The sequence below is a fragment of the Chelonia mydas genome, chromosome 4, assembly GCF_015237465.2.
Source record: "Chelonia mydas isolate rCheMyd1 chromosome 4, rCheMyd1.pri.v2, whole genome shotgun sequence".
NCBI classification, from domain to species: domain Eukaryota; kingdom Metazoa; phylum Chordata; order Testudines; family Cheloniidae; genus Chelonia; species Chelonia mydas.
The window spans coordinates 141,434,137-141,451,182 of NC_057852.1; the positions used below are offsets into that span (position 1 = coordinate 141,434,137).

The following is a 17,046-nucleotide window of genomic DNA, read 5'->3' on the forward strand; positions in this document are numbered from 1 at the left end:
GCCACAGCTGGCTGGGAGCACGGACCCCCCCCCAGCCAGCCGCACCCCCCATTCCCGGCAGCATTCCTGCCCCTCGCTCCCAGCGCAGGCAGGCCGCTCATTTACCAATGTCAGCCGCCCAGTTGGTTTGAATTAGCCTCCTTGTGCTGTCCCAGCCGGGCTGATAAGTGGGGGGCGCGGGGGGCGCGGGATGCGCCGAGGGAATCAGCCAGCTCTGGCCCAGCTCCGGCTTCCTGCTCTGCTCTGTGTAACGCCGGAGCCCCCGGCCTGCGTCTGACAGGCTGGGGCTGCAGGAGCCAGAGCCCGTGGTGACAGACGCAGCAAAGGGCCCCTCGCCCGGGCTCCAGGCTCTGCCAGCGCCCCCCCACGGACTGGGCCCTGCCCAGCTGGGCCCGTCTCCCTGGCTCTGCCCGGCCGGCTGACGGGGCGAGGGGCTGTGCTGTCCCGGGGCGTCCTGAACGGCGCCGACCCTGGCGCAGGCTCTGGGGGGAGGCGCTGCCGCGGTGCCAGCAGCTCCTGAGGGAAGCGGGCGGGGGGCTCGGAGTCTCCGGGGCAGCAGGGCATGGAGGGCTGGGAGTCCCCGTGTTCGGGGGAATGGGGAGTCCCCGTGTTCAGGGGGGCTGGGGGGAGGCTGGGTGGGGAGTACCCCATGTTCAGGGGGGCTGGGAGACCCCAGCCCCGTCGCCCCATGTGCTGGCCGCGGGGTCCCAGCTGGCTTTGCCCTGTGCCCTCTGCTCTGCGTTTCACCAGCTACTTGGCAGCGGGCGAGGCGCTCGTCCCTAGGCTGCCCCCCCGGCCTGCCGGCTGCCTGAGGGATGGCCAACAGCTGGGCTGGGCACTGCGCAAGGCCCGCGTGGGAAGGGCTGGGCCGGGCGGTAACCGGATCCCCCCCAGGGGCTCCCGGGCGCGGGGGTCAGCCCAGCCGCACAGAGCTCAGGGGTTAAGGATCGGCCAACGGGGACGCGCTGCTAATTGCCAGGCCGTGCGGCATAAATCACAGAAGCCACAGGCCAGCCCCCTCCCGCCCAGCCCCTCCCCAAGGCAGCCCCGGTGGGGCGATGCACGACCGGCTGCCCCCACAGCCAGACAGGGCACAGAGCCGCCCGGCCAGCAAACCGGGGGCTGCGGGTCGGGAGTGAGGGGCGCCAGCAGAGCTGGGGGGCAGGGCAGGGATTGCGGGGGCTGCAGGTCAGGATTGAGGGGCGCTGGCAGAGCTGGGGGGGCCAGGCTGGGGGAATCCCTGATTTCTCTCCCACCCCCTTATCAGATTTCCCTGACACAGCTGAGGGTCTCGTACTGCGGGGGCAGGGAAAGTTTCCACCTGTTCTCCCAGGGAAACCCTGGGACGTGGGCGCCCGACTGGTTCCTGCGTCTTGATGGGGGGGGGAGTGCAGGGCCACAGCGCGAAAGGGGGGGTTCCTACTACTGGGTGGAGGAAGCTCCTTTAGGACAAGTCCATGGCTGAGTGGCCGGGATCCCGTGCGGCCGTCAGGGGCCCTGGCCAGGGCCTGCTGCAGCTGTGGGCCCGCCCCACGCCCGCGGGAGGCTGGCCTGTGACTGAGCTGGGGGGGACAGGACCCAGCGCCCGTCTCAGTTCTGGGACCAGGTGCTGTGGGCCATGGGCCACGCGAGGGATAAACAGCCCGGGAGCCGGCCCCGGGCCAGAGGCAGGGCCCAAGCCAGCCAGCCCCAAGGAGCAGCAGCCCCAGGGCAAGCCCCAGCCTGGAGCACAAGGCGGCATCGGCAGCCCCCCGAGAAGAGGCAGCGAGCGCCACGATGGAGCACCCCGCCACGCGGCCGCTCCGGGCGGGGAAGCTGAGGCCCCAGGACGTCTCAGCAAACCCTGGGTTCCTGGGGCCTGCCCAGGAATCGCCCAGCCCTGGGCTTCACTGCCCCGGGCAGCGTCAACACAGCCGGGCCGGGGCCGGGGCCGGGACAGTCACCGTCAGGGGGAGATGGGGCCATGCTCCCTGCCTGCCTGCCTGGGGCTGCGTCTCCTGCCCCCACTCAGGGCTGCGCTCTCTGCTCACCCCCCCACCCCCGCCACGCTCTCTGCCCCCCATCCCGCCATGCGCCCAGGGCTGCCAAGCCAGCTGCGTTCCCTGCCAGGTCTGCTTTTCAGGACTGGGCGGCGCGGGCTGGGCGCTGGGCCAGGGCCAGGCTCAGGGGCACCTGTTGGGTCTCCAGGAATAGGAGACACCAGCTGCCTGGCTCGTGTTTGCTGCTGGCCGGCCGGTCCAGCCGCAGCTCAACAAGCCACTCGGTGCAGGGGCCGGCCCGTGACCTGCCGTGGGGAGCAGGGCCCAGCACCTCCCCCAGTGCCCCCATGGGCAAGGGTGCCCCTCCGCCTTTCCCTAACCCAGCAGCCTGGGCACAGCCCATTCTCCCCTGCGCTCGCCGCCAGCCCTGCCGAGGCCTCCGGGGGCCAGAGGAATTCAGGGGGCGCCCCCCAGCAGGCAGGCAGTGCCCCGCCCCCCAGCAGCCCCGGACTTCCCGCGTTCTGCCCAGCTGCCTGCAGTACCGTGCCCACAAGAGTGGCGAATTGGCCGAGTGCGGTAAAGCCAGCCGGGGGAAGGCCCCCCCCCAGGAATCCCAGGGCCCATGACTTTACCATGGCTCATTATCTGCGCTGCAGAGGGGCAGCCCCAGGGCCCCAGGCCCATTATTTCCCCATCACTCCGGGGGGGGGTTGGCGGGGGGATGAGACGCCCGAGCCGGCTGGGATGGTGATTAATCTACTGAGCGCAACAGAGCGACTGGTGCTGGGTAAACGTCTCCCCGCGGCTCCCTCCCTCGCTACAAGGGGACGGGGGGCACCGTGGGGCCCCGGCCCCCGGGGCCCCTCTGCATGGCGCAGGAACGGCTGTGTGGGAAGGGGGGCCGGGGCCGGCTCGTGGGGAGGGCTGGGTACTGCCGCGGGCAGGGGTGTGTGTTTGTTCCCTCCCATGGGCGCTGCCTGGCGCTTGCCCAGCACGGCTCCCCTGCCCCCCTCTCCCCCGCTGCCACGCGCGCCGGCCGGCCAGGGGTTTTCAACTGTTTTATTCAAAAAATAGACTCGGGCGGGGGCAGGAGGGTTTAAGTTAGGGGGGAGGAGGGTGGGGGGCTGCAGGGTTCGGGGGTCTCTGGGCAGGGCAGCGCCCTCGGCCCAGCCCCCTACCTCCTCTTCTCCTTCACGCTGTAATGCAGGAGCAGGGGCGCAGGCTGCAAGGCAAGAGAGCGGCCGTGAGAAGAGCGGGACGGCCAGCGGGACCACCCCTGCCGGCCCCCCCAGGGCACCCCCCGCCACCCGCCCAGCGCACCCCCCTGCCACCCCCCAGCGCAGCCAGACCCCCCCCAGCGCACCCCCTGCAAGCTCAAGCGAGGCAGAAGCGCCCAGCCTCCCCGGCACTCAGCAGGAGGTGGGAGAAACGACGGGCCGGACCCCGGCGGGCAGCGCCAGGCCAGGGCTGGGGCCGGCTGCGGGCCGGGGAGAGCTAGGGCCCTGCCCCCCCGTGTGCCCAGCGCGGCTGCCGGGCTGCGCTCGCGCGACAGGGACCCCGGCCCGACGCCCCAGCCAGCGCCCGCGGCCCCGCACCCACCTTGCCGAACCAGCGGGACAGCCACAGCTGCTTCATGGTCATGTGATCCGGGAGCACCTCGCCGCCGAAAAGGATCTGCACCTGCCACGGAGACCGGCGTCACCAGGGGGACGGGCGCTGCCCCCCGGTGCCGGCCTGAGACCCGCCCCGGCCCCCCGGCCTGAGACCCGCCCCGGCCCCTCCAACCGCACCTGCAACCCCCCCCCCGCCCCAGCGCCCGGCCTGAGACCCGCCCCCAGCCCCTCCAACCGCACCTGCAACCCCCCCCAGGCCCCCGGTGCCGGCCTGAGACCCGCCCCGGCCCCTCCAACTGCACCTGCAACCCCCCCAGGCCCCCGGTGCCGGCCTGAGACCCGCCCCGGCCCCTCCAACTGCACCTGCAACCTCCCCAGGCCCCCGGTGCCGGCCTGAGACCAGCCCCGGCCCCCCGGCCTGAGACCCGCCCCGGCCCCTCCAACCGCACCTGCAACCCCCCCCCAGCCTCCCGGTGCCCGGCCTGAGACCCGCCCCGGCCCCTCCAACCGCACCTGCAACCCCCCCCCCCACAGCCCCCCGGTGCCGGCCTGAGACCCGCCCCGGCCCCTCCAACTGCACCTGCAACACCCCCCAGCCCCCCGGTGCCGGCCTGAGACCCGCCCCCAGCCCCTCCAACCGCACCTGCAACCCCCCCCCCAGCCCCCCAGTGCCGGCCTGAGACCCGCCCCCAGCCCCTCCAACCGCACCTGCAACCCCCCCCCCCCCCCAGCCCCCCGGTGCCCGGCCTGAGACCCGCCCCGGCCCCTCCAACTGCACCTGCAACCCCCCCCAGGCCCCCGGTGCCGGCCTCAGACCCGCCCCGGCCCCTCCAACTGCACCTGCAACACCCCCCCCCAGCCCCCCGGTGCTGGCCTGAGACCTGCCCCCCACCCCTCCAACCGCACCTGCAACCCCCCCAGCCCCCCGGTGCCCAGCCTGAGACCCGCCCCCCACCCCTCCAACCGCACCTGCAAACCCCCCCCAGTGCCAGCCTGCCAGCCTCCGGCAAAGTGGCCACCCCGGGCTGGCAGCGCCCGGCCCCCGGCCCCCTGGTGCCCAGCCTGAGACCCGCCCTGGCCCCTCCAACCGCACCTGCAACCCCCCCAGGCCCCCGGTGCCGGCCTGAGACCCGCCCCGGCCCCGGGGCTCACTCACGTGCTGCGGCGCCAGCCCCAGGCGGTGGCACAGGACCCTGCGCAGGTGGCGCACCTGGGCCCGCACCGAGCAGCGCACGTACTTCTGCTGCAAGGGAGAGCGGGGTGAGGGCGGGCGCCGGGGAGCACGCGCCAGCCCCCCCCAGAGTGCACCGTGGGGGGGCCCCAGGACTGGGACAAGCAGACCTCCCGGCCAGCCCCCAGCACGCACCCCCGGCGACTCCCAGCACGAACCCCCAGCCAGCCCCTGCTCCCCCAGGCCAGCCCCCCCTGCACCTCCCCCAGCCAGCCCCTGCCCCCCCGCTCCCCCAGCCAGCACCCCCTGCACCTCCCCCAGCCAGCCCCTGCCCCCCCGCTCCCCCAGCATGCATCCCCAGGCCAGACCCCCCTGCACACACCCCCAGCCAGCCCCTGCATACCCTGACTACTCCACACAGACCCCCCAGCGCTCCCCCTGACCACCTCCCACCCCCAGCGCTGCACCCCCCTTCCCCCCAGGCCACCCTCCCTGTCCCTACCCTGGTGCAGTGTTTCCTGGGCAGGGCTCTGGGCTGGCACAGGGGGCAGGGGGCATCCCTGGCATGGACGCAGCAGGAATGGGGACACGCTGGTGCCCAGCCCAGGGGAGTGGGTCCGATGGGGGACACAGGAAGCATCAGTGGAAGGAGCCACCCAGGCTGCCCTCCCCCCACCCCTGGCATGGGGCCTGGCCACTGCCTCCAGCCCCCCGAGTTAGCGAGACAGGATCCCGGGACTGCGGGGGGCCTCGCACAGCGCTGGCAGGTCAAGCTCCCAGCCCAAACCCCGCAAGGGAGCCGGACAGCTGGGGGGGAGAGCCAGGCCCTGGCCAGCTGGGGGACGAGGACCTGACTGAGAGGAGCCAGTGTCCTCACCTGCCTGCCCCCAGACCGCTGAGAGAAGGCAGGAAACACCGGCCCCCGGCATGCTGGCCCCAGCGCCCCCATGGGAGCCAGGCAGGCTCGTGGTGCCCCTGGCTGCCAGCAGACGGCACCATGTCTGCGCAGGAGGGGAGCCACCCCCTGCCTGGCCTTACCTGCAGACCAGTCTTGTTCTTCTCTTTGCTGGAGCTGGGGAGAGACCAGAGGGAACGGCCCATGAGAGCCGGGCGTGCTGGCCTGGCCAGGGGCAAACCCTGCCCTGGGGCGCTGCAACATGGGCACTGCCTGGCCCTCTTCACAGCAGCTCCCCCTGGGAGCTCCTAAACCCAGCCTCATCGCTTCCACCCCACAGCCCAGAGCCCCTGGCCGCAGACACCCCCCGGCCAGACGGACCCTGCGCTCCCCTCGTCGGGCCCGGGGAACACAGGCCAGACCACCCTGCACTGCTCCCGCTCGAACAGGAGCCGCATCTTAGAGACACACCAGCCCTGACCCTCCCTGCGGAAACGGCTCGTGGGTCACTCCCCTCCCGGCCAGCGTGTGGGCTTCACGTCCCGTCTGAACGTGGCTAGCCTCAGCTTCCAGCCCCCAGCACGCGTTAGCCTGTCCTCTACCAGGCCGAAGGGCCCTGGACCGCCACATTTCTGCTCCACGCGTAGGTGCCGACAGACGGGGACCCAGCCACCCTGACCCTTCTCTAACTCGACCAGGCTCCCTGCGTCTCTCACTCCAGGGCAGGTTTCTAACCTTTCCATCGCTCCCACGCCTCTTCTCCACCCCCTCCAAGTTCTCAGCGTCCCTCTCGAGCTGTGGGCACCAGAGCCAGACACAGGATCCCAGCTGCAGCCACCCCCGAAAATCACCCCTGGGCTCCTGCTCGACATCCCCCGTTTACACAGCCCAGGACGGCATTCGCCTTCTGGCCACAGCGTGGCCACTCAGCCACCACCAGCCCCACCGGTACGGACGGCCTGCGGCCTTTGTCCCTTTCACCCTGGTGCCTGTGCCCAGCCTGCCACGCGACCAGCTTGCTCTGTGACGGACCTGCCCTCACCGCTTCCCCGTCCCGACCTTGGGGCCAGCTGCCAACTTCACCAGGGAGGGGTCCGTGGGCCGGGCAGAGCAGAGCTGCCTTTGCAGCCAGTCCCGGGGCTGGGGCCGGGGCTTTGGGATGGACAGAGCTCGTACCCAGCAGGGGGCGCTCTCCCCCCCTGCTCCAGCCCGTGCTATGGGGTGCTGGACTGCTGGCCGTTCTGCCTCCCGAACCCCATGTAAACCCGGAGCCCGACCCCAGGCCCAGTAACTCCGTCCTCCGGCCCCTCCCCGGAGAGGTCGCATGAACCCTGGAGCTCTGGGCAAAGTCTCACTCCGGAATCCCCCTCGTCTCCCTAAGGCCCCACCGCAGCCTCCACGGAGCCAGGACTCCCCCGGGCAGCTGGGGGCTATCAGACAGGTGAGTCCCGCCCGGCGCTGGCTGCATGGCTGTGGTGTGCGTGGGTTTCAGAGCAGGCACGGAGGGATCCGGGCAGAGCTGGGGGCACTGGGGGGGGAAGCCCAGGGCTGGAGAGCAGGGAACTGTGGATCAGCCTCGAGAGGCACGTCGCCACCCCCAGTCCTGGGCTGGGCTCAGTGACCCCATCTGCTGAGCCCCCGCCACGGCACCGCCCCACTGACCTCTGCCGCTCCAGGCACAGGGAGACGTGCTCGTCGTAGCGATAGTAGTGAGCGCGGGAGTGGTCGAAGCTGCTGTAGGGCAAACCCATCGTGTCGACCACGGGATCTGGGGGGGACGCACGGCAGTGAGACGGGGACAGTGATGGGCCCAGCCCCCCGCAGCCAGCGAACGGGGCCCACAGGGCAGGAGAGCAGCCCAGCAGACAGCAGTGAGCGGGGCAGGATGGACGCCCCAGGGAGAGGCAGCTACAGCCTGCCCCCACTGCCCCACCCTCAGAGCCCCCTCCCCCTGCCGCCCCATCCCACCCCCCCAGCTCCGTAGAGACCCTTCCTCCCCATCCCCCTGTCCTCCCCGAGCTCTGCGGAGCCCCCTCCCCCTGCTACCCCATCCCTCCGTCCTGCCCCCCCAGCTCCACAGAGCCCCCTCCCCTGCCACCCCGTCCCACCCCCCGCAGCTCCTCCCTCCCTCCCCATCGCCCTGTTCTCCCCCAGCTCCGTGAAGCCCTCCTCCCCCTGCCACCCCACTGTCCCCCCACCCCCAGCACGGGGCTCAGAGCCCCCCAGGCTTGGCCCAGCGCACTGTGAGTATCGCACCCTCGCTGCTGGGCTGGGTCACTCGGTCGAGGCCGCGTGACTGGTAGAACTCGCGGATCCGCTTCTCCTCGCCTGCAGGGAGAGGGGGCAGCGCTCAGCCAGCTTGCCGCACCCGGGAGGGCCCCCGGCCTCCCCCACCCCGCCCCCCACACACAGGGCCCCGGCCTCCCCCAGGCTGTGCGCTCTGGGTGAAGGCAGCCTTGCCCTGCCCAAGTAGCCCTGGCCGGGCAGGGGACTGAGAAGCACCAGGGCTGCGGCGTGGGGCCATCGACTGGGCATCTGCCAGCGGCAGGCCCGGCCCTTTGCGCTGACGGCTCCCTACGCAGGGGCTGCAGGTGGGGCACGGACAGCAGAGCCCCCCCCCAGCCCCCGGGGCTCACAGCCGCCCCCCCCATCACCGCAGAGCCCCCCGGCCTCATCCCTGCCCCCCCAGCAGAGCCCCCCACTCACTTTCCTGCAGGCCGGGCACCAGCTTGTAGAGCACGTCCTGCATGACGCGGTCCAGCTTGAGGTTGAGCAGCGGCTGGGTCTCGTGAATCTTGGTGTTGCACATCGGGCAGTACTTGCTGGTCTGCAGGTACTTGACGATGCAGCTCTTGCAGACTGCGGCGGGGGCCGGGCATCAGGGCCAGGGCACCCAGCCTGGCACAGCCCGGGACGCCGTGGGCAGCAGCCCCTACCCCTGCCCGGCTCCCCTCCCTGGGCCCATCCAGCCCCGCAGCCGGCTTCAGCCAGCATCCCCTGCCCCTGCCGGGCCCGTGTGGTGCGGGCTGACCCTCCTGCAGGCCCTGGGCGCTGGGCCAGCTCCCGCTGCCCTGCCGAGCTGGGCACCCAGCTGACCCCCCTCCCCAGGGGCATCTCCAGCCCACCCAGGGCGGTGCGATGCTGCCACCTGCTGGCCAGGCTCGCTGGAGCCGGCAACCCCTGAAAGCGCAGGGCTGGCCCTGACCACCCCACCCCGTACCCCCAACCAGCTCCCCCCACACAGCACCCCTCAGCCAGCTCCCGCTGCCCTGCCCCCACCCCGGCCGGCTCCTTCACACGCACAGGGGGCTCCTAACTCTCCGGGAGAGACGCCGGCCCAGCAGAGGGAGCAGCCCGGCTCCTCTTGCCCAGGTCTGCAGGAGACTCGGGGCCAGAGGGCTCCAGAATGCAGCCCCTGGGCCAGCGACGGCAGGGCCAGGCCGGGCCAGATCGAGCAGCGCGGCCACTGGGAGCCCTGCCCCACAGACGGGTGCCGTGACCCAGCCCGGGGGGAGGGGCTGTCCCCGGTGCCCCCAGCCAGCCTGGCCCCCGCACTCACACGTGTGCAGACACTCGGTGATGGTGGTGGCGTCGATGAAGTACCCAGCGCAGAGGCAGCAAACGATGTGCTCGTTCAGCTCCTTCATCTTCACCTTCACCTCCTCCTGCCAGACGGGGCACATGTCACCGGGGTCCCTCACTCCCAGCCCTGGGCTCCCCCCCAGCTCTGCCGGTGCCCCTCACTCCCGACCCGCAGCCCCTGCTAGCCCGGCCCTGGGCTCCCCCCCAGCTCTGCTGGTGCCCCTCACTCCCGACCCGCAGCCCCTGCTAGCCCGGCCCTGGGCTCCCCCCCAGCTCTGCTGGTGCCCCTCACTCCCGACCCGCAGCCCCCTGCTAGCCCGGCCCTGGGCTCCCCCCACAGCCCTGCCGGTGCCCCTCACTCCCGACCCGCAGCCCCCGCTAGCCCGGCCCTGGGCTCCCCCAGCCCTGCCGGTGCCCCTCACTCCCGACCCGCAGCCCCCGCTAGCCCGGCCCTGGGCTCCCCCCCACAGCCCTGCCGGTGCCCCTCACTCCCGACCCGCAGCCCCTGCTAGCCCGGCCCTGGGCTCCCCCCACAGCCCTGCCGGTGCCCCTCACTCCCGACCCGCAGCCCCTGCTAGCCCGGCCCTGGGCTCCCCCCCAGCTCTGCCGGTGCCCCTCACTCCCGACCCACAGCCCCCTGCTAGCCCGGCCCTGGGCCCCACCCACAGCTCTGCTGGTGCCCCTCACTCCCGACCCGCAGCCCCCTGCTAGCCCGGCCCTGGGCCCCACCCACAGCCCTGCCGGTGCCCCTCACTCCCGACCCGCAGCCCCTGCTAGCCCGGCCCTGGGCTCCCCCAGCCCTGCTGGTGCCCCTCACTCCCGACCCGCAGCCCCCTGCTAGCCCGGCCCTGGGCTCCCCACAGCCCTGCCGGTGCCCCTCACTCCCGACCCGCAGCCCCCTGCTAGCCCGGCCCTGGGCTCCCCCGACAGCCCTGCCGGTGCCCTTCACTCCCGACCCCCAGCCCCTGCTAGCCCGGCCCTGGGCTCCCCCCACAGCCCTGCCGGTGCCCCTCACTCCCGACCCGCAGCCCCTGCTAGCCCGGCCCTGGGCTCCCCCCACAGCCCTGCCGGTGCCCCTCACTCCCGACCCGCAGCCCCTGCTAGCCCGGCCCTGGGCTCCCCCAGCTCTGCCGGTGCCCCTCACTCCCGACCCGCAGCCCCCTGCTAGCCCAGCCCTGGGCTCCCCCCACAGCCCTGCCGGTGCCCCTCACTCCCGACCCGCAGCCCCCTGCTAGCCCGGCCCTGGGCTCCCCCCACAGCCCTGCCGGTGCCCTTCACTCCCGACCCACAGCCCCCTGCTAGCCCGGCCCTGGGCTCCCCCCACAGCCCTGCCGGTGCCCTTCACTCCCGACCCGCAGCCCCCGCTAGCCCAGCCCTGGGCTCCCCCCACAGCCCTGCCGGTGCCCCTCACTCCCGACCCGCAGCCCCTGCTAGCCCGGCCCTGGGCTCCCCCAGCCCTGCCGGTGCCCCTCGCTCCCGACCCGCAGCCCCTGCTAGCCCGGCCCTGGGCTCCCCCCACAGCCCTGCCGGTGCCCCTCACTCCCGACCCGCAGCCCCTGCTAGCCCGGCCCTGGGCTCCCCCCACAGCCCTGCCGGTGCCCCTCACTCCCGACCCGCAGCCCCTGCTAGCCCGGCCCTGGGCTCCCCCAGCTCTGCCGGTGCCCCTCACTCCCGACCCGCAGCCCCCGCTAGCCCGGCCCTGGGCTCCCCCCACAGCCCTGCCGGTGCCCCTCACTCCCGACCCGCAGCCCCTGCTAGCCCGGCCCTGGGCTCCCCCAGCCCTGCTGGTGCCCCTCACTCCCGACCCGCAGCCCCCTGCTAGCCCGGCCCTGGGCTCCCCACAGCCCTGCCGGTGCCCCTCACTCCCGACCCGCAGCCCCCTGCTAGCCCGGCCCTGGGCTCCCCCGACAGCCCTGCCGGTGCCCTTCACTCCCGACCCACAGCCCCCGCTAGCCCGGCCCTGGGCTCCCCCCACAGCCCTGCCGGTGCCCCTCACTCCCGACCCGCAGCCCCTGCTAGCCCGGCCCTGGGCTCCCCCCACAGCCCTGCCGGTGCCCCTCACTCCCGACCCGCAGCCCCTGCTAGCCCGGCCCTGGGCTCCCCCAGCTCTGCCGGTGCCCCTCACTCCCGACCCGCAGCCCCCTGCTAGCCCAGCCCTGGGCTCCCCACAGCCCTGCCGGTGCCCCTCACTCCCGACCCGCAGCCCCCTGCTAGCCCGGCCCTGGGCTCCCCCCACAGCCCTGCCGGTGCCCTTCACTCCCGACCCGCAGCCCCCGCTAGCCCGGCCCTGGGCTCCCCCAGCCCTGCCGGTGCCCCTCACTCCCGACCCGCAGCCCCTGCTAGCCCGGCCCTGGGCTCCCCACACAGCCCTGCCGGTGCCCCTCGCTCCCGACCCGCAGCCCCCGCTAGCCCGGCCCTGGGCTCCCCCGACAGCCCTGCCGGTGCCCTTCACTCCCGACCCCCAGCCCCTGCTAGCCCGGCCCTGGGCTCCCCCCACAGCCCTGCCGGTGCCCCTCACTCCCGACCCGCAGCCCCTGCTAGCCCGGCCCTGGGCTCCCCCCACAGCCCTGCCGGTGCCCCTCACTCCCGACCCGCAGCCCCTGCTAGCCCGGCCCTGGGCTCCCCCAGCTCTGCCGGTGCCCCTCACTCCCGACCCGCAGCCCCCTGCTAGCCCGGCCCTGGGCTCCCCCCACAGCCCTGCCGGTGCCCCTCACTCCCGACCCGCAGCCCCCTGCTAGCCCGGCCCTGGGCCCCCCCCACAGCCCCTGCCGGTGCCCTTCACTCCCGACCCGCAGCCCCCGCTAGCCCCAGCCCTGGGCTCCCCCCACCGCCCTGCCGGTGCCCCTCACTCCCGACCCGCAGCCCCCTGCTAGCCCGGCCCTGGGCTCCCCCCACAGCCCTGCCGGTGCCCTTCACTCCCGACCCGCAGCCCCCGCTAGCCCAGCCCTGGGCTCCCCCCACAGCCCTGCCGGTGCCCCTCACTCCCGACCCGCAGCCCCCTGCTAGCCCGGCCCTGGGCTCCCCCCACAGCCCTGCCGGTGCCCCTCACTCCCGACCCGCAGCCCCCGCTAGCCCGGCCCTGGGCTCCCCCAGCCCTGCCGGTGCCCCTCACTCCCGACCCGCAGCCCCTGCTAGCCCGGCCCTGGGCTCCCCCCACAGCCCTGCCGGTGCCCTTCACTCCCGACCCGCAGCCCCTGCTAGCCCGGCCCTGGGCTCCCCCCACAGCTCTGCCGGTGCCCCTCACTCCCGACCCGCAGCCCCTGCTAGCCCGGCCCTGGGCTCCCCCCACAGCCCTGCCGGTGCCCCTCACTCCCGACCCGCAGCCCCTGCTAGCCCGGCCCTGGGCTCCCCCAGCTCTGCCGGTGCCCCTCACTCCCGACCCGCAGCCCCCGCTAGCCCGGCCCTGGGCTCCCCCCACAGCCCTGCCGGTGCCCCTCACTCCCGACCCGCAGCCCCTGCTAGCCCGGCCCTGGGCTCCCCCAGCCCTGCTGGTGCCCCTCACTCCCGACCCGCAGCCCCCTGCTAGCCCGGCCCTGGGCTCCCCCGACAGCCCTGCCGGTGCCCTTCACTCCCGACCCACAGCCCCCGCTAGCCCGGCCCTGGGCTCCCCCCACAGCCCTGCCGGTGCCCCTCACTCCCGACCCGCAGCCCCTGCTAGCCCGGCCCTGGGCTCCCCCAGCTCTGCCGGTGCCCTTCACTCCCGACCCACAGCCCCCTGCTAGCCCGGCCCTGGGCTCCCCCCATAGCCCTGCCAGTGCCCCTCACTCCCGACCCGCAGCCCCCTGCTAGCCCGGCCCTGGGCTCCCCCCACAGCCCTGCCGGTGCCCCTCACTCCCGACCCGCAGCCCCTGCTAGCCCAGCCCTGGGGTCCCCCAGCTCTGCCGGTGCCCCTCACTCCCGACCCGCAGCCCCCTGCTAGCCCGGCCCTGGGGTCCCCCAGCTCTGCCGGTGCCCCTCACTCCCGACCCGCAGCCCCTGCTAGCCCGGCCCTGGGCTCCCCCCCAGCTCTGCCGGTGCCCCTCACTCCCGACCCGCAGCCCCTGCTAGCCCGGCCCTGGGCTCCCCCCACAGCCCTGCCGGTGCCCTTCACTCCCGACCCGCAGCCCCTGCTAGCCCGGCCCTGGGCTCCCCACAGCCCTGCCGGTGCCCCTCACTCCCGACCCGCAGCCCCCTGCTAGCCCGGCCCTGGGCTCCCCCGACAGCCCTGCCGGTGCCCTTCACTCCCGACCCACCGCCCCCGCTAGCCCGGCCCTGGGCTCCCCCCACAGCCCTGCCGGTGCCCCTCACTCCCGACCCGCAGCCCCTGCTAGCCCGGCCCTGGGCTCCCCCCACAGCCCTGCCGGTGCCCCCTCACTCCCGACCCGCAGCCCCTGCTAGCCCGGCCCTGGGCTCCCCCAGCTCTGCCGGTGCCCCTCACTCCCGACCCGCAGCCCCCTGCTAGCCCAGCCCTGGGCTCCCCACAGCCCTGCCGGTGCCCCTCACTCCCGACCCGCAGCCCCCTGCTAGCCCGGCCCTGGGCTCCCCCCACAGCCCTGCCGGTGCCCTTCACTCCCGACCCGCAGCCCCCGCTAGCCCGGCCCTGGGCTCCCCCAGCCCTGCCGGTGCCCCTCACTCCCGACCCGCAGCCCCTGCTAGCCCGGCCCTGGGCTCCCCACAGCCCTGCCGGTGCCCCTCACTCCCGACCCGCAGCCCCCTGCTAGCCCGGCCCTGGGCTCCCCCGACAGCCCTGCCGGTGCCCTTCACTCCCGACCCGCAGCCCCCTGCTAGCCCGGCCCTGTGCTCCCCCCACAGCCCTGCCGGTGCCCCTCACTCCCGACCCGCAGCCCCTGCTAGCCCGGCCCTGGGCTCCCCCCACAGCCCTGCCGGTGCCCCTCACTCCCGACCCGCAGCCCCTGCTAGCCCGGCCCTGGGCTCCCCCCACAGCCCTGCCGGTGCCCCTCACTCCCGACCCGCAGCCCCTGCTAGCCCGGCCCTGGGCTCCCCCCACAGCCCTGCCGGTGCCCCTCACTCCCGACCCGCAGCCCCTGCTAGCCCGGCCCTGGGCTCCCCCAGCTCTGCCGGTGCCCCTCACTCCCGACCCGCAGCCCCCTGCTAGCCCGGCCCTGGGCTCCCCCCACAGCCCTGCCGGTGCCCCTCACTCCCGACCCACAGCCCCCTGCTAGCCCGGCCCTGGGCTCCCCCCACAGCCCTGCCGGTGCCCCTCACTCCCGACCCGCAGCCCCCGCTAGCCCAGCCCTGGGCTCCCCCCACAGCCCTGCCGGTGCCCCTCACTCCCGACCCGCAGCCCCCTGCTAGCCCGGCCCTGGGCTCCCCCCACAGCCCTGCCGGTGCCCCTCACTCCCGACCCGCAGCCCCTGCTAGCCCGGCCCTGGGCTCCCCCAGCCCTGCCGGTGCCCCTCACTCCCGACCCGCAGCCCCTGCTAGCCCGGCCCTGGGCTCCCCCCACAGCCCTGCCGGTGCCCTTCACTCCCGACCCGCAGCCCCTGCTAGCCCGGCCCTGGGCTCCCCCCACAGCCCTGCCGGTGCCCCTCACTCCCGACCCGCAGCCCCCGCTAGCCCAGCCCTGGGCTCCCCCCACAGCCCTGCCGGTGCCCCTCACTCCCGACCCGCAGCCCCTGCTAGCCCGGCCCTGGGCTCCCCCCACAGCCCTGCCGGTGCCCCTCACTCCCGACCCGCAGCCCCTGCTAGCCCGGCCCTGGGCTCCCCCAGCTCTGCCGGTGCCCCTCACTCCCGACCCGCAGCCCCCGCTAGCCCGGCCCTGGGCTCCCCCCACAGCCCTGCCGGTGCCCCTCACTCCCGACCCGCAGCCCCTGCTAGCCCGGCCCTGGGCTCCCCCAGCCCTGCTGGTGCCCCTCACTCCCGACCCGCAGCCCCCTGCTAGCCCGGCCCTGGGCTCCCCCGACAGCCCTGCCGGTGCCCTTCACTCCCGACCCACAGCCCCCGCTAGCCCGGCCCTGGGCTCCCCCCACAGCCCTGCCGGTGCCCCTCACTCCCGACCCGCAGCCCCTGCTAGCCCGGCCCTGGGCTCCCCCAGCTCTGCCGGTGCCCTTCACTCCCGACCCACAGCCCCCTGCTAGCCCGGCCCTGGGCTCCCCCCATAGCCCTGCCAGTGCCCCTCACTCCCGACCCGCAGCCCCCTGCTAGCCCGGCCCTGGGCTCCCCCCACAGCCCTGCCGGTGCCCCTCACTCCCGACCCGCAGCCCCTGCTAGCCCAGCCCTGGGGTCCCCCAGCTCTGCCGGTGCCCCTCACTCCCGACCCGCAGCCCCCGCTAGCCCGGCCCTGGGCTCCCCCCCACAGCCCTGCCGGTGCCCCTCACTCCCGACCCGCAGCCCCTGCTAGCCCGGCCCTGGGGTCCCCCAGCTCTGCCGGTGCCCCTCACTCCCGACCCGCAGCCCCTGCTAGCCCGGCCCTGGGCTCCCCCCCAGCTCTGCCGGTGCCCCTCACTCCCGACCCGCAGCCCCTGCTAGCCCGGCCCTGGGCTCCCCCAGCCCTGCTGGTGCCCCTCACTCCCGACCCGCAGCCCCCTGCTAGCCCGGCCCTGGGCTCCCCCCACAGCCCTGCCGGTGCCCCTCACTCCCGACCCGCAGCCCCCTGCTAGCCCGGCCCTGGGCTCCCCCCCAGCTCTGCCGGTGCCCCTCACTCCCGACCCGCAGCCCCTGCTAGCCCGGCCCTGGGCTCCCCCCACAGCCCTGCCGGTGCCCTTCACTCCCGACCCGCAGCCCCTGCTAGCCCAGCCCTGGGGTCCCCTCCCCCCATAGCTCTGCTAGTGCAGCTGCCGTCTTGGGGGGCCAATCCAGGGGCCCTTGAACCTACACTTCTGGGGCTGAGAGAGGGACAAGTGAGGCCTACTCCCCCCCCAGGCCGGCAGAGCGGCTCTTGACCCCTAGCTCCTCCTGACCCGTGCGCTGGGGTGGTGCCCGGGGAGCCCGTTAGGCACAAAGCCCCGGGGGACACTGCGCAGGGTACCCACCCGGGTGCCCCAGCAATACGTGGGTGCCCCAGCTGGGCAGGAGGGGGACCCCTGTGGACTGTGGGGGGCAGGGACTGGAGAGGGTTCCATGACTGGTCTACTCCCCGCCCCTTACACTCGCCTGTGCCTCCCCCAGGCGACATCACCTTAACTCTGCCCCAGCCCGGCTGCGGGCGGGGCCTGGCCCCTAGGCCCCGCCCCCTGGAGCGGACTCAGAGTCCCCATGGCGGGGACACGCAGGCTCACGGCTGCGCATGCGCACGGGCAGCCCTCGCCCCGCCAGACACCGCCTTCAGGGCACGTGCGCACCGTCACTGGTGCGCATGCGCGGCGCTCTCCGTCGCCCACTCAGGCGCGGGAGCCCCTCTTCCGCCCGCGCATGCGCGCTGCTCTGTCCGCCCCGAGGCGCGGCCGCTGCTGGGGGAGCCGCGGCGCCTCACCTCGTTGCGGAGCGGGTCCATCTTGTAGACGGCCTGGAGCTGGTTCCGCAGCCGCATGGCGATCGCCATCGGGCCCCCCTGAGGAGGAGACGCCATCTTAGAACCGCCTCCCACCCACTTCCGGGTTGGGGCGGGGCCTGTCCCCACGGCAACGGCGAGAACTACAGCTCCCGCCGTGCCCTGCGCGGCCAGGCCGCCCGCGAGCCGGGGGCGGGGCTCCGAGCGGCTGGCGCGGTGCATGCCGGGAGCTGTAGTCCCCGCTGTCCGCCCGCGGCAGGCCGGGCGCCCCCTGGCGGGCCGGGGGGGTAACAGCGCGGGGGCCGTGGGACCCTCCCCTGCCGCGCGCCCCGCCCCCTGCCGGGTGTGTGCGATGGCGCCCCTCGCCCCAGCCCCCC

The 17,046-nt window shown here is 74.7% G+C and overlaps 1 protein-coding gene across 8 annotated transcripts; it reads right to left on the minus strand.

Annotated features, from left to right (window-relative positions):
• Positions 1 to 3,024: 3,024 nt before the first annotated feature.
• On the minus strand, positions 3,025 to 16,801 carry PCGF1 (polycomb group ring finger 1). Of its 8 annotated transcripts, none has more exons than XM_037898529.2 (9): positions 16,652 to 16,801; positions 9,218 to 9,323; positions 8,365 to 8,517; positions 7,915 to 7,986; positions 7,321 to 7,426; positions 5,802 to 5,835; positions 4,749 to 4,835; positions 3,579 to 3,659; positions 3,025 to 3,201 (listed from the first exon to the last, which is right to left on the minus strand). In XM_037898529.2, the coding sequence occupies exons 1-9, from the start codon at positions 16,745 to 16,747 to the stop codon at positions 3,154 to 3,156; spliced, it is 783 nt and encodes a 260-aa protein (XP_037754457.1). In that variant the 5' UTR covers positions 16,748 to 16,801; the 3' UTR covers positions 3,025 to 3,153. The 8 variants fall into 8 exon arrangements, with proteins under 8 accessions (XP_037754457.1, XP_037754458.1, XP_037754461.1 ...); XM_037898530.2 differs by having other exon boundaries at positions 9,218 to 9,320; positions 16,652 to 16,793; XM_037898533.2 differs by having other exon boundaries at positions 3,579 to 3,653; positions 4,749 to 4,832; positions 16,652 to 16,793.
• Between the last annotated feature and the right edge of the window lie 245 nt (positions 16,802 to 17,046).